General features: G+C 36.8%; 1 protein-coding gene across 2 annotated transcripts in view; it reads left to right on the forward strand.

Moving 5' to 3' along the window:
• Positions 1–23,705, forward strand: part of FSTL5 (follistatin like 5) — a 335,086-nt gene that overhangs the window by 84,960 nt on the left and 226,421 nt on the right. For both annotated transcript variants that reach the window (XM_072120407.1, XM_072120416.1), the window contains exon 3: positions 4,243–4,276. In XM_072120407.1, coding sequence (XP_071976508.1) covers positions 4,243–4,276 — 34 coding nt within the window. The remainder of the gene's footprint in view (positions 1–4,242; positions 4,277–23,705) is intronic.

Genomic DNA, 23,705 nt, shown 5'->3' on the forward strand with positions numbered 1-23,705 from the left:
AATTGAATTGGTTAGATCTGGAGAACAAGTAAGTATTCACTCATGTGTACCTCTGCAATTAACACATCTAAAAATAGAAAAAAACAGCACATATACTTTCCACAGGTCAAATAGTTTGCACATATTTTCTTGCTGTGATTAAGATAGTCAACAATCCAGCATTACTGAAGATTCTGTTAAGATTTCATAATAAATCTTCTGCTTATGAAAACATGACATCTATAAAATATGGCTAGCATCCAAAGGAATACCAAAAGATCAGTCAGTGCCTTCTGGGGAAAATGAATTGCATAGAAGTCTCATATAACATGTACGCCCCGTTCAGGCTACACTAGACATCCTCTGTCTTTAAAATACAGCAGCAAAAGAGCTGTTGACTATGATTTTTTATTTATTTTCCAATCTGTCTTGCATTGGTCTGGACACAACCTTATTTCATTATGGAGGTGTATTTTAAAGAAAACACATGCCAAAACACATATAAGCATTTGTATCATTAATTAAATGGTAGAAGTTTAGTAACAAAATAAAAAATAAGGCAATGGTGTGAACTCACAGAAACTAGTTAATGGGAAAGATTTATCACTAGGCAGAATTCATGTATATGTTTTTAGACTGTCTAAGATGCATTTTTGGACCTCAGTTTTATCATATTGTTTTAAATCTGGCATATGAAGTGTCAAGGTCTCTGAAAAAGTTGCAAAAACAGCAATTTTTCCCCCAACTTATGCCTAAGTCTTTCCTATGCCAATAGGAAACCGAAGTGGTTTTATGTCCAAATTTACGACTTTTTGTGCAACTTTTGGTGACATTTTCATTGCAACCATGTTTAGGACTGTATTACCTTTTGATCACTTTTTAATGGTCGCTATTTTCCATTACGGGGTTAAACACTGTGAAAAAACGTTATATTTTGATAGATTAGGCATTTTTTGATGTGGCGATGCCTAACGTGTTTATTATTTTTACTGTTTATTTTTATTTATATCAGTTCTAGGGAAAGGGGGGGGGGGGTGATTTGAATCTTTAGGTTTATCCCTAGATTGTCTGATCGATCCTGCCATATACAGTATGGCAGTATATAAGGATTTTCTACCTAATTCATTTAAATGTGCAAATGGCATTGCACGTGCATATTACTCCTCTATCTGTTAGTTAAATTTTATACATTTGGTATTATTATCCGAATTCAATAACGTTTAAATTGATTTTATGATGCTATACATATGTCATTTTCTTTCTACTGATGGGTTTAGTAACTTAATATAAGGGAGGGAGTGTATGGCCCTATGTTCCCATCCCTTATACTTTTTTTTGATGTGTTATTGTAATAATGGTTTAAAACGAGGCAGCTTTGGGTCTTCTGAAGACCTGAGGCTTTCATGGCGACAGATCGCTGCTCCCCGATGACATCACGGGGCACAGATTATTACTAGCCAGCTTATTACTTATTGCTAGCACCATTCACGGGTGTTACCAGTAAATCTTTGCTGCAATATGCAGAAAAGACTTACCGGCTATGGAGAGGGACCCATACACCGGGACCCAATGCGAGCTGTACTATTACGCTGCATGTCGAGAAGGGGGTTAGAGGATATCTACCACCAGGATCAAGGATTGTAAATCAAGTTCATTTACATGCTGGTGTGATTCATCTCTGGCAGGATCTTTAACTTCTTATGAATTTGTTTTTCCTGAAAAAGGCTTTTAAAATGATGCAAATGAGTTTGGGGGGCTCCAGAACTCAATTAACAGTTGTGGAGCCTGCATAACTTTCTTTATTTTTTAAAACCTTTTTTCGTACATGTGTTTTTCTCTACCGTTTGTGTCTTTTCAGAGTCTTAGATGCAAACTTTAACAAGCAATTTTTCAGTGTATTTGTTAAAGTTTATTTGAAGCATGCTGTTTTCATTTTATATGTACTTTACATTTGGTTGTTTAACAAGAAATGTAAAATCAGAGACAGCAGCTGAAGCATTCACAAATCCTCTAATCTGATGTCACAGTTGGAAACTCTGAACTAGCAGAACACTCCAGAAAATGATTGCCTACCTTTGTATAAAAGCAATGTTTTAAATCTATAAGGAGGCGACTAAGCCTATATACTGTAAGAGTAAGTTGTTAATTTCAAACTTTTTATTTTACTTTGAAATTATGGTATTTGGGTTTTATAATAATAATAATAATAACGACCAATAAATTTTTCTTTGCCAATCAATATTCTATAATACATTATTGTACAGTAATAAGCCAAAGTCTGAGCATAGGTTTCATGCAAAGTAAATCTTTTTATTTCGATAATTACAGAGAGAATTGACGTTTCGGCCATTATGTGCCTTCATCAGTATGGATAGTGAGGAGAGAGGTACCAGCGCCGGTATCTCTCTCCTCGCTATCCTTTCTACAGTGTGTCTGATGAAGGCATAATGGCCGAAATGTCACTTTCACTGTTATTATCAAACTAAAAAGATTTACAGCATGAAACTTATTCTCAGGCTTATTACTGTCATATGGGGTAGGAACCCTAGTCTAGAGGGAAGTAACCCTTTTTGGAAGTACAAGCTGTAGCCATTGGGGGACATTACAGTGTTTTTTTTCTATGGTCAATTTTTGAGACATTTGGCAGCTCTTTTTTGCGCCTTATGTATGATCAGGTCTTTTTACTTGTGAAACATGTTCAGTTTTTCCTGAACTGGCAGGCGCAAATGAGGGGGTTATATGCAGGAGTGGACACAAGCCATGAAGCAAATAACCTCTCCTCAGCTGTAGTAATGTGTTTAAAAATGCAATTAAAATGCTACGTTTGACCACACCCTTAAAAGTAACCAATAAATTTAAAAAAATGTAAATGCAAACATTTCAGAAATTTCAAAAAAGAGGTGACTGTGTAAAATTGTAAACATTTAAAGTATGTGAAATACTTTCACAGGATCAGGTGGAGATTTGCGCCTAAAAGTAGCAAAAATAAGTAAAAAAAAAGTGATACATAAGTGAAAAGCCACACGGAAGCCAAACGGAACATCTGGAAAATAAAGATACAGTACATAAGGCACACTGCTCAATGTGCAGACCAATGCATACTTGAAAAAAGACAGCAAAATTTGCAGCAAAAAGTCGCAAAAAGGACAAAAGTCGACTGGCAGAAATAAAGATACGTGTCCCCCATTGTATTAGATTGTTGCACAGTTAGGTCCTTGCATAGATAAAATTAGCATGACATATATGGGGAGTAAGAAATTCTCTAACTAGACAGTTGGTCCCAGAAAGAGAAGAGCAATGAACATTTATCATGGTTTGTACACCAGTTTTCTGGTGGTGCAAGGCCAGGAACTACAACTTTTAACCACCAAGCCATTCCCACAGCAAGCGAGTGGGGAATTGTCTAGGTAGGGATGTGAAAATAGGATCTCAGAACATAGCCAGGGTATCTTAGTATATCAGGCGCATAATGTGCCCAGTCTTGAAAAATCCCCCTATATTTTCTTTTAGGGTAATGGATTACTGACAAGGCACTGGATTTTTATTGTGCATATTTGTTCCTAAACTGAACATTAACCCCTTTTATATTAAGCCTGAATCAAATAAAATGCATCAGAACCCTATAGAATGATTACAAAGTTTCCACTTTCCTTTTTTCATGATTGTATTGAAAATAAACCTTAAAGGTAATGATTTGCTTTTGAATTGTGATATTGGTGAGAGGTTCCCGAGTTCACTTTCCTTTTGGGACAGTGTGTTTTGTATCGACATTAAAAAGGAGCCATAAAACATGATGTCCCTGAACAAACGGAAATCCCTATATTGGCCTTCTGGATGTCCTATATTGAGTTTGTGGGTTTCCAAGGATGCTAGAGAGTCCCCGCCCACACTATGGAATTTTACACTGAGCAGCCTAAGGAGTGATAGGTGCTAAATCAGTAATAAAACTGAGTAAAATTGTAAAGTAAGGGGTAAAATGATCTTTATTGTGTAGACATCACCAGGGGATTGAGATTTGAGAATTTTCTTTTGTGGGAAAACATACAACAAAGTACAAAGTACAAACATATCTTTCCATTGTTGTTCGTGGCAAAGGGACTCCCTACATCTCAAGTGTGCTTCAATTGTATTACTAAATGGATCTCTCATTCCATATAATATAGTTTATTAATCATCAGTAATATGGAAATGTAGAACATTGAGCATGAACACATTTTTTCATTTTGCCCCATGTCTAATTCTGATTTGTATTTTTATTTCTAGCAAGACGGAAATCATGACGTCCAAAGGAATAAGGGTGAGTAATTTTCCCTTTAAAAAAACAAAAGATCTGCATTGCTAGTAAGCTAATGAAAATATCAGATGTCAAATTTGCTAATTTAGATGTTGCAATTGAACTAGTTTACGTGTCTATCTGTGCAACGGAAACTATTTTGCATCCTGCTTCACAGTTTTGCATGTTGGTTAACTAACTAAGCTCTAGGCATTGTGCCCAGAAAACACTTAATTCAATCCAGTATGACAGTAGGGAAATGTGTCTTTTATTACCACTGACATAAGTACAGTAAAGAGAAAAAACTGTTAATAATGACAGCAAGTCATGAAAACACTTATTAAATGAATTTTTTATTAACCTTATTTTAGAAAAGATAAAGATTTAGAAGAATATTAGAAATGTTGCTTTCTACTAAGAAAAAATATCTAATTCAGCTGACATTATATGATATATTATATGACATATATATATATATATATATATACGTAGTGAAGAGGCAGCATGCTTGAGAAAGGTGCGGTTTTAGCACTGAAACGTCGCTGTTTGATGGAATTAAAGTTCACCACTTTTCTATAATTCATTGAGTGCTGCCTCTTCACTACGTATATCAAGGACCCATGCCAAGGGATCATCGGCTGTTGCACCAACTACTAATTATTGGCTTGTGCTGCTTTGGACTTTGCATTTTCTATATATATATATAAGTCTCCTAATTGTGTCCCTTGTACAAATTTGACCCCAGCCTAGCAGAAATATTAAAAGACAGTTTTACATCCACACATCCATACTAACATGTATTACAGTTACAGTGACCTATACACACAGACTGTCACACACACATACACCTATGCATTTTACACAGAAAGAGATTGTATTCAGATGCAGACATCACTGCTGTGCACATAACCTGATATGATGGATGTGTCAGCCATGCTGTCCAGCAAATACCATCATTCTTCCCTCTTCCCTGGACTGTGGGGGTAAAGTAAAGTATAAGAATGCAGCTGCTGCCATCCAGGAGGAAGAGGGAGACACAGTAGTTTTTATTCTGCTATCATACTGCTTTGCTGACCTCCCCTTCTCCTCACTGACTTGACTGTAGCCTTGTCAAAGCCTAAAGAGAATGGTGTGGTGTGCAGAGCAGGCTTATGGATAGCACACTATTCTTTATTACACTGAGCAGCTGCAGTGGGGTAAAAGGTGGGTTATATGTAGTGATATTGTGAAGACTGTACACAGGATAGAGCGGACATGCTCCTCAGCTCCTCCTGCCTTTTTCACCATCCCTCATTATTCCATAGCAATCAGTGGGGTTAGGTTCTATAAATGGGTTTTTAAATCTAATACAAATCTGGCATTTTTTAGGCACTAAATCGGATCTAAAGATTTTCTTATTAGCTTTGAATGAATCTTTAAAAAAGGCGATTATCTAGCTGACATTCATACCACAGTTAAGGAGTGTGAGCAAGAATGTAAAAAAATTATAAAAGAAATAAGGAAATAAGATTGAAGCTCTTAATTAAAAAAAAAACAAAACCTGTGTTTCAGAGGAATAGAGGGGGTTATATACAAATTTTCAGGACAATTAGAGCCGCATCTCTTATTCACATATTGGGTTCTGAGACAAATAGCACTATTTATCCAGGAATATTTGGGTTTGTAGAAAATATCCCAACTGTAACAGAACCAGTGGCAAACACCTAATAAAGGATGCAAAGTGGTAGAGGTCATGAAAGTTCTTCCTTAACCCCTTTAGGTCTAAGCCATTTTAAGGCATTTTGGCGTTACTATTATTCAGGGGACATCTTTTTTTTTTATATTTTTTTTAAACTTTTTTTCACTGTTTTATATTGCTTTCTGCATAGGCTGACATTACCACTGTTAGATCATGCACAGTGCACAATCATAGCAGGCTGCTACTATAGGCACTATAGGCTACTTATCGGACCTCAGGGTTGCCATGGCAATGACCGGCATGGAGGGTCCCGATCGTTGCGCCCATGCACTATAGACGCTGTGATCACTATGACCGCTGCCACTATAGAGTTAAAAAGGCGGGACCACGATAGTCACAATTGCGGCTGTTACTGCGGCTGGTACCGATGGGATATATTGGATTTTAGACTATTACAGTTATACAGAAAGTTTTTAACTGGTGATTCACAAGAAGAAAATTCATCATTCATATGCTGCACCAGGCAGCTATGCTGACAGCATGCAAAACTCTGTTTTGAAAGAAAAGAAAAGATGGTTTTGTGGAGGGAACAGATGCATTCCAGTGTGACAAAGAGGTCATTCAACTCTTCACAACAGCTTTAGTAAAACAAATCAAACTTTCTGGCAGACTTAACAGTAAGCTTTAACTAAGAGTGCAAGACTGGCTATTTATCTAGTAAATGTGAAAAACATTTATCTGCTTTTCTTCTTACAATATAGATTTTCTTTCACACTTTTCATCTATGTTTTTGTAAATATATATAGTTGTAGTATCTTATATGTTTTTTATGTTGAAACCTAAGTCCTAGAACAAACGGTATGATTGTACTTACTAAAAAACAAGATGTTCTGCTGCTTAGCACCCAACAACCAGTTATAATCAGCTAGAAAAGCCAGCAGCATGTGTTCTCCAAAAGGAACACTTTAGGCTAAACTGATACACTGCGTGATGCCAAGTACTGAAACTTAGGTCAGGACTGACTATAGGTTTATTTGGACAATAATTGGAGCTTGTCTTAAGCATCAACTAGATTCATATACCGTGTATTTGCACACCAATGTCGTTAAGGTAAAGAGGATTCCTGTGATGGCCAAAAAGAGCACCACTGGGATAGCTGTGGGATTTCACCCATAGCACAAACTTTTCCACAAGTTGATACATTTAACCTGCCTAAGAACTGGATTGCATTTGTTTACAGGCAGTGCCCAGGTTACATACAAGATAGGTTCTGTAGGTTTGTTCTTAAGTTGAATTTGTTTTTTGTTTTTTTTTCTTAAGTTGAATTTGTATGTGGGTTGAAACTGTATATTTTATAATTGTAACCCCAGCCAAAATCTTTTTTTGTCTCTGTGACAATTGGATTTTAAAAATGTTGGATTGTCATAAGAATCAGGATTTACAATAAAACTTAATTGCAGACACAATTGATAACTATTACAACTATTACAACATTTTTTTTAACCTAAAGTTAAAGTACAGTAAATTATTAACATCCATAGGTCCATTTGTAACAAGAGGTTGTCTGTAAGTCAGGTTTTCTTAAGTAGGGCACTGCCTGTAGTTTATATATTGATTCCCTGCATAACATTAACAGGAAAAAGACTAGGCAAATCCAGAATCACTAGATATACATTTTTATGGCGAACAACATAAAAGACATAGGGGTTCATTTATCTTAATTCTTAGTCACAGCTGTCTTTTTTGGGAGTTTTGGCCTTACTTAATTTATCTTAGAGAGTGATATTTCTGGAATTTGGCTTTTTGCTACTTTTTAAAATAAAGTAAAAAATTCTTCTGTAACTCCTGTGCGCAAATTATTATTTTTATTATTATCATGGATTGCATAATTAGGGTTTGACAGTTTAGGATTCAGATACAGATATGTGTTAATATGGTAATTGTGACAAACCCCCACTCTCAAGTCATGTTAAGGGGTGTAGTTAAGCTAGAGAGACTCACAATTTTGTACATAAAACCACACCCACCTTCCCAAGATGGCATCTTAAAGCTAAATTCTACTCTCCTGGCCCTGGCACTCACTCAAATTCCATTGTCACCACCTGTACTTTACTTTATTAACTAACTTTTATTAAGAAGACAAATAGACATATTTCTAAATAAATCCTTCACAAATTTAGAAAGTTAAAATACAGATAACCTAATTACCAGTAGTGCTATCCCTTCAGGAACTTAAGTTCTTTTAAGGCTAATTAAGACTAATTAAGTTTAAAGATTGAATTACGGATGTGCAGTGTAGACACAAAAAATGCAACAGTGAGAATAAAAGGTAAAATAACATACAAACAATACAGACATAACCAGTTATAAAATAAAAAGATAAAACAAACAACCTTTATTACTAAGAAGACTTATCTGGCTGTGGAGGTCAACAGATGAAATTTGGACAGTTCCAATTTTTCCTCAAGCCCCCTTGCTTGTGACATCACAGAGAGAGCTGTAATCCTCAGGTACATTTGTGAATTGTTGGTTCAACTCATAACTCTTCACAGAGAACTGTTGCAATGGTACCACTGCCTCCAATCAACTGGTTACGCTGTTCTCCATCACCCCATACCAAACGTGGGGGTGTCACCTCTAAAATCAGGGTTGTTATGTAATCTAGTGGAGTTCATGGAAAGATACAATCTTAAAATATAAAAAAGGAAGGTGGGGCAATCCTCCCAGACTCTATCCTGTTAACAGGGACTCATAACTATGGGTTATGTCGAAGTTATTAGGAAATATATAATCCTTCTTTGTTTGATTATTACTTTCTTTGTTGCACTTTTGGCAGGACCTTTCTTTTGATCTTTTGTGCATGATTTGTGTGTCTTCCCAGGTGTGAAATCATTCACTACAAATATAAGCAGACCCTGGACTAATTCCATTTCTGTGTTCTAAAGGGTAATTTGGATTTGCAAATAAGATAGGAATTTGGTGAGGAAACTATGAATAGTAAATCATAGCCATATTTTGACCTGTTACCACAGTAATTTATATAAGTGAAATACATGAATCCTTAGGTCTGTCAAAAAAGGTTGTATTTTAGACAGCATTGCAGAAAAGTGTAAGGAGAGTCCCGAATATGGACAGTCCTTGGTTCTTAGCTATATCTTGTGTGGAGTGTTATCTAGTGCAAAGTATGTGCTCTAAATTCAGGAGCAGATACTCTATTACTTCTTGGTCTTCCTAAGCTTTATACAATATTAAAATTTTATTGACAAATATATAGCTTAATGGACATCTACCATCAGGTTTACTGCTGGTACACTTAACAAACTTACATGCTTGTTAAATCGGGCAGGGGATGGCACCATTTTTTTATGACTAGGAACTTCTGGATTCCTCTAAAAATGACATTATTAAAAATGGAAATGAGCCATTATAGCTTTGGCCTACGTCACCTGCGTGCCTCTCAACTCTGCCATCTGATCATATATGCACGCCTTGGCCTTCCTGGCAATCATGATGTCACTGTGATTGGCGGGCTGGACAAGGCCAAGAGGTGGTCCAAAGACGTAGGCCAGAGAGCCTATGGCTCATTTCCATGTTTTAATGTCTTTTTGGAAAAATCTAAACATTCCTGAACATAAGAAAACCTGTGCCTTGCCCTGGCAGACATAACAAGCATATAAGTTTGTGCAGTCTACCATCAGTAAATCTTATGGTAGGTGTCCTTTAATTCACATGGTGAGGGTGCAGGCCAGTAACCCAAAGAAGCTGAGTTTTTGAAGCAGCCCAGAAGAAGCAGGAGGATTTTTAAATGTCTAATGTATGGTGCCTCCCTGATGTCTGCAGGGCATAAAACAGTTATATATGTTGTATTATGGGTAAAATTCCCAAGTAGTCAGTCATACTAAGAGTTTTGAAACAGAAGTATAAAAAAATCTTTTTGGTAGTGTAGAAAAATACCTAACAAGGTAGAATAATGTTTTTGCCATTAAGTACTATTTTCAAATATGTTGATACCTGGAGCTGAAGTCCCTTTTGAGTACCTTTATGTCTTTTATTGCATAGATAATAAGATGTAATTTGATTGGGTAGTGTTTACTGATCTCATTTTCACAGAACCATTTAGAAATGTATGTTCTCCCTCTATTATACATTTCTGTGATTGGCAAGCTAAAATCAAAGTGTTCACATACTCTATTCTCTTCCACAAAGTGCTAACAGTAGCTCTGCTGCCACTTATCAGAGTTAGCCGTAAAAGGCGAATAAGCTTCTTGTCCCATAGAACTGTTTGAATACAAACTCTGAGTGAGTGAAGGGTTTCCTGGGGCCCATACATGTGAAATAATAGCACAAGAGGGCACAGAGCGCCTCAATGATTTGAATGGTCTTTACCCACGCCAGACCGTTTTCAGTTCTTCAATGTATTCCTCATTATACATTTCCTTTGCAGTATTCATAGCATATACTACATAATTACCAAATGGAAAAACAATAGATCAAAGGTATTTTAGTAACTGAATCTTTTATGCAAAGGTGGGATTGAAGATTACCGTACATTTGTAGCTTTATATGAAACTACTGCATGCTATTTTTTTGGAAAATGTTGCTGTGGAAACCAGCTAATACTGAGAAGTCTTGCCAGAAATGACAAGTATGTTTGATTACAACCCTGGATGTACTATAGTCTCAACACTGCATGTACTCCAGAATAACGGCAATTGGTGCATTTATGTCAGGAAAGATATGAATGCCTGGGTGAACGCTAACATACTGTTATTTAACAGGACAATATAATGAGCATCCCATTCTTAATATAAATTGTCTTAACTTCATTAGCATAAACCCATACAAAATGTAAAATAACCTATAATACAAAAGGTGAGAATTATCTCTTGATAATCTCCCAGCCACATGGGTCCTGATGGATATTTCAAGAAGGTCCAGACAGTTCCTGGACAGGTTATAGCTAGTGCGCTGCAATGGGACAGGATCACCCTATGCTGTACAACTCCACTGCTCTATCATGCCCCTTCACACCCTCTCTACCATTTACAAATTCTAATCCCATTTACAAATTCTTTCCCAAGGAGTCCCCATATAATTTTTATATAAAGAGATAATCCCAGGGATGAACCTAAACTCTCTGCTGCCATAGGTGACCTATCGAACAGTGATGCGCTCCACCCCATCCAACTTTTTTAGCAAGTGGGTTTTCCACTGAAGAGATGCTATTTTAAAATGTCAGGTCCTGCTTTTAGCTGGTGACTATATCCCTAATTCTGCCCCCATCTTGCAGAAGCTGGTGCTGCCTGAGGCAATAAGGTCAACTTGTCTGGTGCAACCCTGGATAATTATCCTAAATATTTTATCTTTCACTGAAACTCTGGTAACTGAGCGATATGTATTTCATAATCTCTCTTTGATGATATCTTTCAATTCTATGTAATATAGATTCTATCTAATAGCAATACTATCCAGTAATAATTGTTTTGCCCCATTAATTGCCAACCCCAAAGCCCCCAAATTCCTGTAGCATTGTAATGATGTATCCCTGGTCCTCTTTAGCACTACTTAAGAGTAAAGCAATGTAATCTGTATAAAGGGAAATTTTATCCCCTTTCACCCTGCAACAAATTACTCCACATTATCATCTTCTCAGATTTTAATCACCAAAGGTGATGCTTATGGTAATAATATAGTGGGGGGTTAGGACATTCCTTACTTGTACCTCTGAACAATGTAAAATAATCTATAATAAAACCATTAATCTCAACGTTAACCCTAAGGCCTGTATACAGAAAAGAAAGCAAATTAATGAAAGTATCTGCAATTCCAAAACACCTCATTAATTCCCATTAGGAGTACTTTTGCAAAGATCAGAATTCAAAATAGAAATAAGCCAATATGATAAAATCTACAGGGGATCTTTTTCTTTCTTTCTTTCATTCAGAATGGTTAATGCCTCAGTCTTAGACTGTGGGAGGGATTCCATATCCTTTTTCTTCCTGTATAATTAAACCTTTTAACAAGTTGCATCCCATCAAACTACTACCCCTCCTCAGGTAGGGTATGAAATGTGCTTTCCAGGATTCCCCTATTTGTGAAATTTCACCTATTTACCTATAAAAAAAGCCATGTAAAAACAAGCAGATGAGTCAAGTTTAGAGGCTGCAGAAGGGGTCACTTCAGATGCCCCTTGCTTTAGTTCTTTATGTCAGGACTCTCTGAATGTGTTCTTGCTGCAGGGTTCTGAGCTTGTGAACCACACCCAGGGCTTCTCTGCTGGAGCTGTGATTAAAAACTTACCCTGCAGAGTTAATTCCCTTGGCCAAGCTGGGTGTTTATTTTGTGGATAAGTAAGGGATTTAATCCTGTTTCAGAGCTGGAGGTTGTTTAAGTGATGGATAGCTGAACCAGTCAGCTACTGGGGCAGCATCCAGGAACTCCATTTAGACTCACTAATTTTTTAATTCCACGAATGTTATACTGGTCTCATTGTACTTGTTGTACTTCTTTTGCTATTTCTATATTGTTGTGTATTCCGACCCTTAGTCTCTGACTATTCTTTGCCTAACAATTCTGTTCTTTACCACCATCTTGGTTTTGACCTACTTATCCTGACTTTGCTTGTGTTTGTATATTTGTCTGTCTTCCTCTGTTCATTATCATCTGTTCTTAGCACATACTCAGAGTAGGGAAAATCGACCAATTGTAGCCTATGGTTTAGCACATGGGCTGGCAAGAACTCAGGGACAGGGTGACTTGTTAAACTCAGGGATTGCCCTCTTCCTTGACACTATAGTACCTCGATACATGCTTATGATGTCATACTAAATATAAGGATCTAATATTTCAGATTGCATTAGACTTGTGGTTCTCAGCCACAAAACCAGAGATAGAGGTAGTTAAAGGGGTTGTCCACATTACGATCAAAATAAAAATTTTCAACATACTTTCTGTAACAATTCCTCACTGTTTTTATAGATCTCTGCTTGCTGTCTGCTTGAAATCTGGTAACAGGAAAGTTAATTGTTTACTTCCTGTAGATAAACAACAGTCCATGGTTAGGTGATGCCACAAAGCTGCATGGCTCGTTATAACACACTCAGGCACATTTATCAACAACAGTGCAAACTGTAGTGTGCAGAGAGTGCCAGATTCATGATTTGTGATGCCTGTTCTGCATGGATCTGGGGCACCCTGCACTGCTCAGACAGAGTGCCCCAAACTTTTTTTTGGCGCACCTTTAACATGGGGCGTGCAACACATTTCTGTCGGACTCTGCATGATAAATGTGGTCCGACTGTGCACCAGAACTCCTGCTTAAAGGGGACAAACCCTTTAAGGATATGGTTGGAAAGGAAAGATAAAGATGCAGTTCTCTCTTATTTCCTTAATTTTGCATCTCTGGTGATCTGATCTGGTAATAATGTGATCTGAAGATGACATTCTTATTTTTATTATGCCATAAGTATACTGTATTATGCAGCATAATATGCATAGTGTGTAAGTGTCCTGAAATACCTATACAAAATAGGTATCTCCCTAACCTTATTAACCAAAAGAAATAATTTATCAGGTTAATTAGTTTAAAATATACACTCTTTAAAGTAAAAAAAAATTAAAACTATCTGGATTACATTCTCATGGCACAGAAATATTACATAATTTATTATTACCAATTTATATATGGTTATGAACAGCTTTACAATAATTAGCAATTTCTCCATACACAAAGATTCATTGAGCCATTTCAATAATGAATTATTAAAAGTTATATTGCTGACAAATTAAGAGTCAAAAATGAAAAAAATAAAATTGATTTTGTCATTAAGGGTTGAACATAATAATCGTAATAATATCAGTATAATTAAAATAATATTATACAAAAACAGTGTAACAATAGTAATATTTCATTTTCAACTTTTCCCAATTAATGTTGAGAACCAAGAGTTCTCTTTATTTTAATGGTTGAATAGTGAAACTATGTTGTCTAGCAATGAGCTTTGTAATGTGAATCCACATCATTAGTTTCTTTGTATTGAATTGAAGAAATACTTTTAAGAGTAGCCACAGGGCTGGAATTGTAATAAGCTGCTGCTTAAAATCTTTTCTGCATGTTCATCTCCACCCCTCTTGCCAACAACTATTCCAAGGATGTAAACCTGCAGCTAAGTGGAAAGAAGTGATGATGTGCAGTAACTCATGCATAAAGCATCTGATGACAAGGAGATTGCATACAAAGCAGGGGAATCAGTAATATGCTGCTCCCATACATACTGAAGAAGAAGTACTTGTTACTATTAATATAGCCTTCACGAAAAGCCGCACTCAACTTGTTATCAGCAAGGGAGAATATGCATAAAATGTGATGCACTAGAGCATCCTCCCTCTAGGTAGGAAGGAGGTAGTGAATTATATGGATCAGTTAAAACAAGAATTGTTATGCAGCTGACCACAAAAAACAACGATGACTTTGTGAAATGACTTTACAGCTCACTGGCTTCTTTCCATTTATTCAGGATATTGTTAAGTTGCATACTGAAGTATAATACTGCGCAATCTGAGTGGGGTTTGAGCAGTTTTCTCTAAAAACCTTTAAATCAAATAAAAAATCTATTTGTAGTATTTTTATTTTTAAAATTAATAAACCATTAGTGTACGTTAAAATGGGTTTGGCCAACCAAATTCATCTGAACCGCCAAGTCCAGTGGGGCAGCTATAGATCTTTGAATCACTAAGAGCTTTGGATGTTGAAATAGAGAAGGTGAAATAAGAAATAAAGCATTTTCTCTTCGGAGTGTCCAGCAGTCTCTAATCACCTTTGCTAGAACAAGATTGTGGACCGAAGACTTACATTTATAGTAAGGGAAATTCTCTGCAGTTTCCACTGAAAAGTCACGTTAAACTCAAATTCATACTCTGCATTTTAATAAACCATACTGTACTTATTGTCAATTTTTAGAAGGCAAATGTGGTGCAAGTTGAAGATATTTATGAAATGAATCTAAAAGTGGTCAGCGTTTCTCTCTATTGTAAACCATCCACTTCAATACAATTATGCTTTTTTCCACCTTTTTTATTAACAATTAATTGCACTGATAGAAAACTGACCTCATTGTTAAGGCATAAATAGATGTACATGGACTTCCTTTGCAGGGATATAAAAAGGCTGACAAAATGTAAGAATTTTGACAAAAGAGGTTACTGTGCAAAATGTAAAACATTTAAAGCATGTGAAATAATTACAATTTACATGTTAAAATCGGGTCCATGAAAAAAAAAAAACTTCCTTTGCACCTGCCCTGGACCAGGTGCATATTTGCAACTAAAAAGTTGCAAAAAAGTTGCAATAAAGGTGAAAAGTCGCATGGAACATCTGGAAAGTTAAGATACATGAGGCACACTGCAAAAAGTGCAGGCCGAGGTGCACTTGAAGAGCGCCAACAAAAGTCGCAAAAAAAGTCGCTAAAACGAGAAAAGTCACAAAAAAAGACAATTTGCCTAGCTGAAACTATGATACATGTGCCCCCATGTTTTTCTAATATGAAAATTCTATGAAATATAGAATTGCGAGCTCTGCAGTGCGGAAACAATTTATTATATCCTGACATAACCATATTATATTTATTAATTACTATTTGTATAGAGTTCCATTAATACCACAGTGCTGTTTATTTGAAATATGGGTTTCTATACAAATCATAAAGACTATCACAAAAGACAAAACTAGACAGGACTGACAGGACTAAAGGTTACATATGTTTTTATACAGACAATTCCAAAGTCTAAAAATGTTCTAGGATGAACCTGTTTTAAATGATACATTTAATTGATCTTCTCAGAATAGGATGATAAATGTGCCTGCCATGTGAGGTTTAATCTTACCGTCTACAAGAATCAGATGTTCACACTTGTCTGATGACACACTACCACACTAGATGACACTTCATCATTATAACTGTCCCAGAATTCCCAATTCCGCTTTTACAGAGTAGCACAAAGTACTTTGTTCTGGTGACTCTTACAGTCTAAGCATTAATTGCCCTGTAAGATTTCATACCAGCTAAGCTCCTGGAAGTGATAACAAAAAACAGATTCTATCTACTGCACAGCTACTTCTAGATAAGTGAAAATTGTCACTAACTACTAGAAAAGTAGTTAGAATCATGCTATTTGATTCCCATAGGAAATACAGTTTCTTGAGAATCAGTGAGTTCAGAAAGATTAGAAGGACTTTTACTATACAGTCACCAGCAATGCAGTTCCCAGTTTGCACTTGACTTTACTGTGAAAGCTGAAAAAAGAACAGAAGGAAAACATATTACAATGAAACCAAAAGCCACAGGAAAATGCTGGCCATTACTTTCTATTGTATGTATAGTTATACTTGTTATGACACTCGTATAGCTATGGAGAGAGATGGACACCATGATCCCATGGGCATGATCAATAATACAGTGAATTTGATGTGTACTGTTAATTGTAGACTCCAGTTTTCATCAAGTGCATGATTATATTTTTTCTTTCTCTGTTCAATTTGTATCTTTTATACTTTTAGGGGTTGTGCTTGGTCATTTCCCACAATCCAGCTGTATTGAATGGAGCAGCAGGATGCATGCTTGACCTGCCACTTCCTAAAAATTATATGGAAAGGGATCAACGTGAACTGTAGGGATCCATTCTAGTCATCTGTAGGGGTCCTAGCAGTCAGACCCCCACAGTTAATCAGTTTAGTAAGGGTTGTCTCTGCATTGTAGAAAGGCTAAAACTCTTAAATTCACCCAGTAAGTAACTGGAAAGGACTACAAATTTGCTATATCTGTCCATGCGCTGCCACCAGTAGCTGAGTTTTAGACATAGTTTTGACCATGTAGAGCAACAGACAGTATTTTATTACTAAATAGCTACGCTGCCCCTCCCCTCAGCTAAGAGTAAGAGCTGTAGCAGTATTCTGGTTGGATATTACAGTAGCAGTGAGGTGGGGCTGTGAGCATTTAAATGCTAATAGCTCAAAGTTACTGTGGTTTAAAGACCCACCCAGAGCTCTTGCAGAGATGCAGACCCATTGCAACTTCCGACTTACACAAAGGTATTAATACTCAGATCTCCAGGGCCAAAAAGTAACTCTTTCTCCAGGTCAAAATGTGAGATAGCGGCTTACTGTACTTGAATACAAATATGTGAATGGCCAAAGGTGATTTCTTTTCGTCTATGTTTTCTTCATGAAGTATTTAAGGCTGGATTCACTTTTTGTAATATGTACCTACAGTACATATATTACGTTACACAATACAGCTAGTGATTGAGATTACCTTATGCTAACCTGCTGTGGTCCCACTGTTTCTCTTTTACTGTGTAATTGCTAGAAAACCCATAGCCTGCACAGAAAAGACATCTGAATTACTGTAATTATTCACTGTAAAACTGCTCTTATTACATTTCATGAGGAGATAAGTGAAAGCTGGCATTACTAACATTGACCCAAGTTTTCTTCAGGGGAAATAAAAACTAGAAAAAATATGTTAATAAATATACAGAAATTTATAATTTAGTTAATCACAGTTTTGAAAGGGAATCGTTCCTTTGTACTGTTTATGCTTAAAGGGGTATTCTCGCCTGGGCATTCACATTCAGTTTCACTAATCTTCCATTTATAAACATTTCTTCAATTGGATGTTATTAAAAAAAATGTTCCTGTGTGAAGATAATTTCTCATAAATGTAGTCATTCGGTCCCTTAGAAACGAGATGGCTTCCTCGGTTACGACCATGTCACACTCTGGCAGCGGTGGCCAGACATGAGCTATTAAGTCTTGTCTGACCTCCTGGATTCAGTGATCATTACCACAGGACGGCTGTGGGTCATGTAGTAAATCCCGGACATTTCATATACAAAAACAATTTGTTTCTTTGTGCAATCCCTCCAGCAGACGTGGCCGTATCCGAGGAAGCCATCTCGTTTCTAAGGGACAAAATGACTACATTTATGAGAAATTATCTTCACACAGGAACATTTTTTTAATAACATCCAATTGAAGAAATGTTTATAAATGGAAGATTAGTGAAACTGAATGTGAATGCCCCGGCGAGAATACCCCTTTAAATCACAATGAAAACCATGTGATAACAATGGCTATTTGTACTAGAGCAAGAACATATCTATTATTTTCTATTTCTTTTGAGCCTGAATTTGGTTTTGCTGGTTCCCTGAGTATCCGTAGTTTCGGGTGCCTTTAAATTGATTGGGTACGCAATTTCCCCTTCTCTTATTGCCAACAATTTATTAAGTGGTGTGGGAGATTTAGCCCGGTAGAGACCGTGGTAGCGGGGTGCTGTGATGCAGTTCACGACAGTGACACCAAAGTACAGTCCAAAACAGGTCTAGCCTGTGTTTATTTCCGCAGGAACAAAATAAAACAGCCTTCACATTCAGGCATCAAAAACAAATAATATCCTACCCGTCAGGGTGCTAACTAAACAATGGTTCTCTGACTCACCACTAACAAAAACACTTTTGCTGCTCCAGGCACAGAGGTCAAGGCTGCGTGCTCTCCGGCCTCCTTCCAGAGAGACCACACTCTCAGCTCTGCTGAGCGGCTTTATTAGCCTGATTGGGGCTGTTCCCACCACCTGTGTCCAAGGTGCTGGACACCCAACCTCAGCACTAAGGTCTTGCATAATAGCAAAACCTAGGGGAAACATACCGCCCATCCACAGTTAACCCCTTCAGTGTCTCACAGTGGTTATTTTTGTGTTTCCAAATTATTGCTCAGGTAAGGCAAGGTAAGGTAAGGTTTTAGCTCACCTTGTTCATGCAACAGAGGCCTAGGATGTATCCCTGTATCCCACTGAATGATCATACTGTGGGATTTGACACCCCATTCCTTCCTTCTCCCTGAAAATGGGAGGAGAGGTAAAAATCATCAGCAGCCATTGATTGGCTGCTGCCATGGTTCAAGGAGTCTTCCAAGTGAGGTAACCATCCTTATATGGACAGTTACATCACTGTACACTCAGCAGAGGCCAGAGAGGGATCCAATACTTTGCATTTGTCCCCAATCGCCACTGGCCTCTATATGTCGCTCAGCAGCATGGAGAAGGATGGAAAGACATAGCTTGCTGTATCATTTAATCTAGTGTTTCCCTAGACATACAATGTATACTGTGCAGACAGTTTATGTCTAGTATATGCCAATATATGTCTATGAATTCGCTCAGCCTATACGACAGAAGTTTTCCTGAGAGCTGAACTTTTTTTTTTTTAAATGTGATCTAAATGTATGGTAGCCAAAGTAGGACATTTAACATTTTTTTAATGCATTCTGTTTCTTCCTTCCTTTTTTTTAACATACTGTACATACTATTAAGGCACTCATTTGGCTAGATTTATCAAAAGTGTCACAAAGGTAGATAAAGTTAGTGCAAAGTTAGCTCTGATGCTGGATTATAATAATAATAATAATAATACAGGCAGTCCCCGGGTTACGTACAAGAGAGGGTCCGGATGTTTGTTCTTAAGTTGAATTTGTATGTAAGTCGAAACTGTATATTTTATAATTGGAGATCCAGACAAAAAATTTTTTTGCCCCAGTGACAATTGGAGTTTAAACATTTTTTGCTGTAATGGGACCAAGGATTATCAATAAAGCTTCATTACAGACACCTTACAGCTGATTACAATCTGGGACTATAGTAAAGCATCTAGAGTGCTTCACCAGAGGTCAGAGGGGTCTGCCTGTAACTATGGGTTGTCTGTAAGTTGGGTGTCCTTAAGTAGGGGACCGCCTGTAATAATAAGATGACATAGTTTAAAACTGTCTAGATGTAACTCCTGTTAGCTGACTGTGTTTATGCCAGAGATCTGTGCATTTGCATAATTTTTGGTGCATGGACTTTATTCCCGCAAAGACATACCTGCTTTTAGGAGGCCGCACCCCGTTTTTTCTATTAGTTTTAAAAGTGCAACAGCTTTCTGTCATAGATAGATTGATAAATCAGCCCCATTGTATTCTGTGTCCCTGCCTCTAAACCCCATCCATGATAAATTTAGCCATATACCCATTGCCCACATATACCAACATGCCCAATTATGCTTTCAGTATGATTTTATCTGTTGCACCATGCCTCTGACATCTCTACACTCCAGTGACTCTTAATTTTTTGCAAGTATTTCATAATCAACTAAAATCCTAAAACTTCTTATCAAGCATAAAATTCAAGGTATTGATTGCTAGATTGTTAATTACAATATATGTCACATGGAATATTGATCCATTTAATTTTACGCTTACCTTAACATCTGAATGCAAAATGATTTTTGCTTACAGATCAATTTCAGACATGCAATTCCTGATTGCTCTGAGGGCGCTGTCAGCGTTTTTGATTAAATTAGCAATCCCTAGTTCATACGTTGTTTTTTTCTATTTAAATGGGATATGCTTAATTTATAAAACACTTAATTCATTTTTAATATGCAGGGGATCATATTAATGAGTGAAAATGTTTAGTCAGATATGATAGATGTGTATCTGCTGTGGAGTTCCATAAAAATCTGTCTAACTTAGCATGATAAGAGAATACAGCCAATATAATGATTGGGAGGGGGGTTCTGCAGAAAGCCGTTTTGAAGGGCAAGTGTTGATCTGAGCTTTTGTGCGTGTATACTCTGTCCCACAAAGAATAACTGATCTGTAATGATAGTGTTGGGTTGTATAATTTCAGGCTTCAGGTTCTAGAAAGAACAGATAAAACATATTTTCATCTTGTCTGTCAGACGACATTTAGTATGTCACTGCTTATTTTAACCTTGGTTGACTGGTACAAAGCTGTATTTTTTTGCATCAAATTTAACTAATATTTGGTTGGAGAATTATAAATTTGAGAACTGATTGAAATGATTTCAGGGTAGGAAACAAAATGTTCTAAATAATTTAGGACAACCGGGGTTCATGTAAATGTACTCAAAGTGCATTGTGCAGAAGCCAACTAAAACCTGCCAAAAACAACAGGACTCTAACACTATGAAGAATTTGTATGCATGATGGATTAACTTTAACACCAACACTGCAAGCCACATGATAGAAAATAGAAGTTCAATTTATAATGTAGTACTGTAGATGTACTGTGTATTTCTGGTTTGCTCTAAAGATGTGCTCATGATTGATTGTGGCTTTATGTCATGAGTCCACACTTCAGTGTTCGGTTAGCCCTAAAGTTCAGACCCCAAAAAGGCCCTACCTATTTGCCTGACACAACCTAAACAGTACAGAACACTAGAAGTGGTTCCTCCCTGCACCAAAGTGCCAACACGTTACAAGACAAAAAACAGAAACAGAAAGAACGGTTGACAAGCCAGGTCACATCAGAGATAGCAATCAAGTACAAAATTACAGAAGTAGAAGCATAGTCTGAACAGGAGCTGAAATCAAAACACCAGAAATTCAGAAAACAGAGGCTCACAATCAAGGTATGGAGCTGGTCAAGTAAACTATAACTGGTGATAAATTCAGTGGTAACAGAATACTTATGAGAACCCAGAGCCTCTGCTCCAGGAACAATTGAAGCAGAGCTCTGTCAGTCACTGCAGTTAACTATTGCTGGACTAGAGCAGACTGCAGGAGGAAAAGGGTGTGGTGCAATCAACTGTGTGGTGCAGTCACCAAATTAGGGTAGCATTCACACAGAGCCAAAATCAGCATCTCCCCAGCTGCTCAACATCAAATGTAACATCATGTTACATTTCTAATATATGTTATTTATTAGATGTGACCTCCATTGTCTCAGGTAGTAATAATAATATCTCTGTCTCAAAAATCATATTTTAAAAGATATGTCTACCTTTATTCTGTCCACTGTGAATTATTACTTACTTTGGTAAGTTTAGAACTGTAAATCTTATGATTCACCTTTCTACTGGACACCATAAACCTTTCATGACCAATGATCATTGTTGTCCTGGTCAAATTTTGCAGTACTGTTCTGCTCTTTATTAAATGACAATTTCTTTGGAACAGCTTTGTCTTCTGTCCACATTCTGCTGACAGGCTGGAGGGAGCACAATTCAAATGGTTTTATCTTCAGAACTGTGGCATCTAGTGACATTATTATATTAAAAAGGAGATGCCCCCTTTAATTTGATACCTGGATTATGTCTATGTGTAACAGAACCGAATATATCCACTGTTAAAGTCACGAATGACAAGTGGTATGTAAAAATCAAATATTTCACTGAAAATGTAATAGTAGATATAACATAACACCATCCGGATATCATATTAAAGGCAGAATTTTGCTTTTTAATATGACATTGTTATTAAATCCCCCCCACTGTGTTTTAAGGTGCCATGATTTTAGAATTTGCATAATTTGGAAAACAGTTTTTGGCAGAACTCACACATTTTTCTTGCTAATCAAGACAAGATCCGGATTCAGTGTAAAATCATCTACAAAGAGGTATGCTTGGCTAAAATAGTAGTTTTCATATAGGTAGATTACCTTTAATTGTGAGTTTGTGTGAGTTTCATATGATATTCAGGTATGAGAAAGGGATTAAGTGGACACCAACAAATGTTATGCAATGCAAGTTGCACCATTAAAGAAATAATGAGAGTCCTCAGTAGTACAATAAAAACAATCAATGCTTTTTTTTGGTTAAAGGTTCAGAGAAGGTTTGTTTAAAGGAAGGTACTGAGCAAATTTGGCACCAATAACAGGTTAAGACTCAACATAGTTATACATGCACTTTGGGCTGTGTCCAGTTTGCTTCCAGCGATTTTCTAAATGCATTAATTTTTTACATGCCCTGTGGGTGGCAGTTGTTCCAAAAGGTATTCTATTCATCATTTATTCCTTTTACTAATAATTTCAGACGTGTACACCATTAAGTATTGGATAAGGAATGGAATTTCTCATTAAACCAATTCAAAACAACACAATAACTTAACATGCTACAAAAGCTTTGAAATGCTGCACTTTATACCTTTCACCATAGAGTTATGTCCACCCTTTAAAATAATTCAGCTTAATATATTGTATATTATATTGCACGACTATATAATATATAAATATATAATTATCACGACTCGTTATAACACACAGCTCTGATTACTCTCTGGGATTCTAACGAGCCGTGCACCTGTGTAACCATGCTCAGATTTCTATCAAAGTAAACATAAAAGCTTCCTATAGAATGACAGCAAGAAGAGATCTAAAAACTCTGAGGAATTGATACAGAAAGCATATTGGAAAATTGTTTAACTTTTCCTTACACAAACTATATCAATTTATTTGCTGAAAGTGGACAACCCCTTTTAAGTCTAACCAGATTCAGATAATAGAACAACAATTAAGTGACAGTATGTCCCTTGCATTTTACCTGTCTTCAATAGCTTCCACTGCCGCTCTGATGGCACTAGGTGGAGCCATGACCCACCCATTGAGATCTGGCCTCAGATATGACCTTCATGCAAATAGCATGAGCCTGATTGACCTTCAAGTTGAGGTGACTACTTAGGCCAATTTTTATCCACAAGGAGATATGACCACAAATGGCATAGAGCTTTACAATATAGTCACCAGAGAGGCACTGGCAGGAACCAAATGATGTCCACTGCAAGTATATGAGAAAAAATGTATTCACTTAAACACTTTAACGAATTTGGACTTAAACTGTTAATTAACTGCTGAAAGGATAGGTCATAATAGGTGGTTGTGGGAGTGTTACACAGTGCTGAAAGCAAACAGCTCTGCACAGCATAGTGTTGTGGCAGGACTGTCTCAC

The sequence above is a fragment of the Engystomops pustulosus genome, chromosome 1 (genome assembly GCF_040894005.1).
Source record: "Engystomops pustulosus chromosome 1, aEngPut4.maternal, whole genome shotgun sequence".
Lineage (NCBI taxonomy): Eukaryota > Metazoa > Chordata > Amphibia > Anura > Leptodactylidae > Engystomops > Engystomops pustulosus.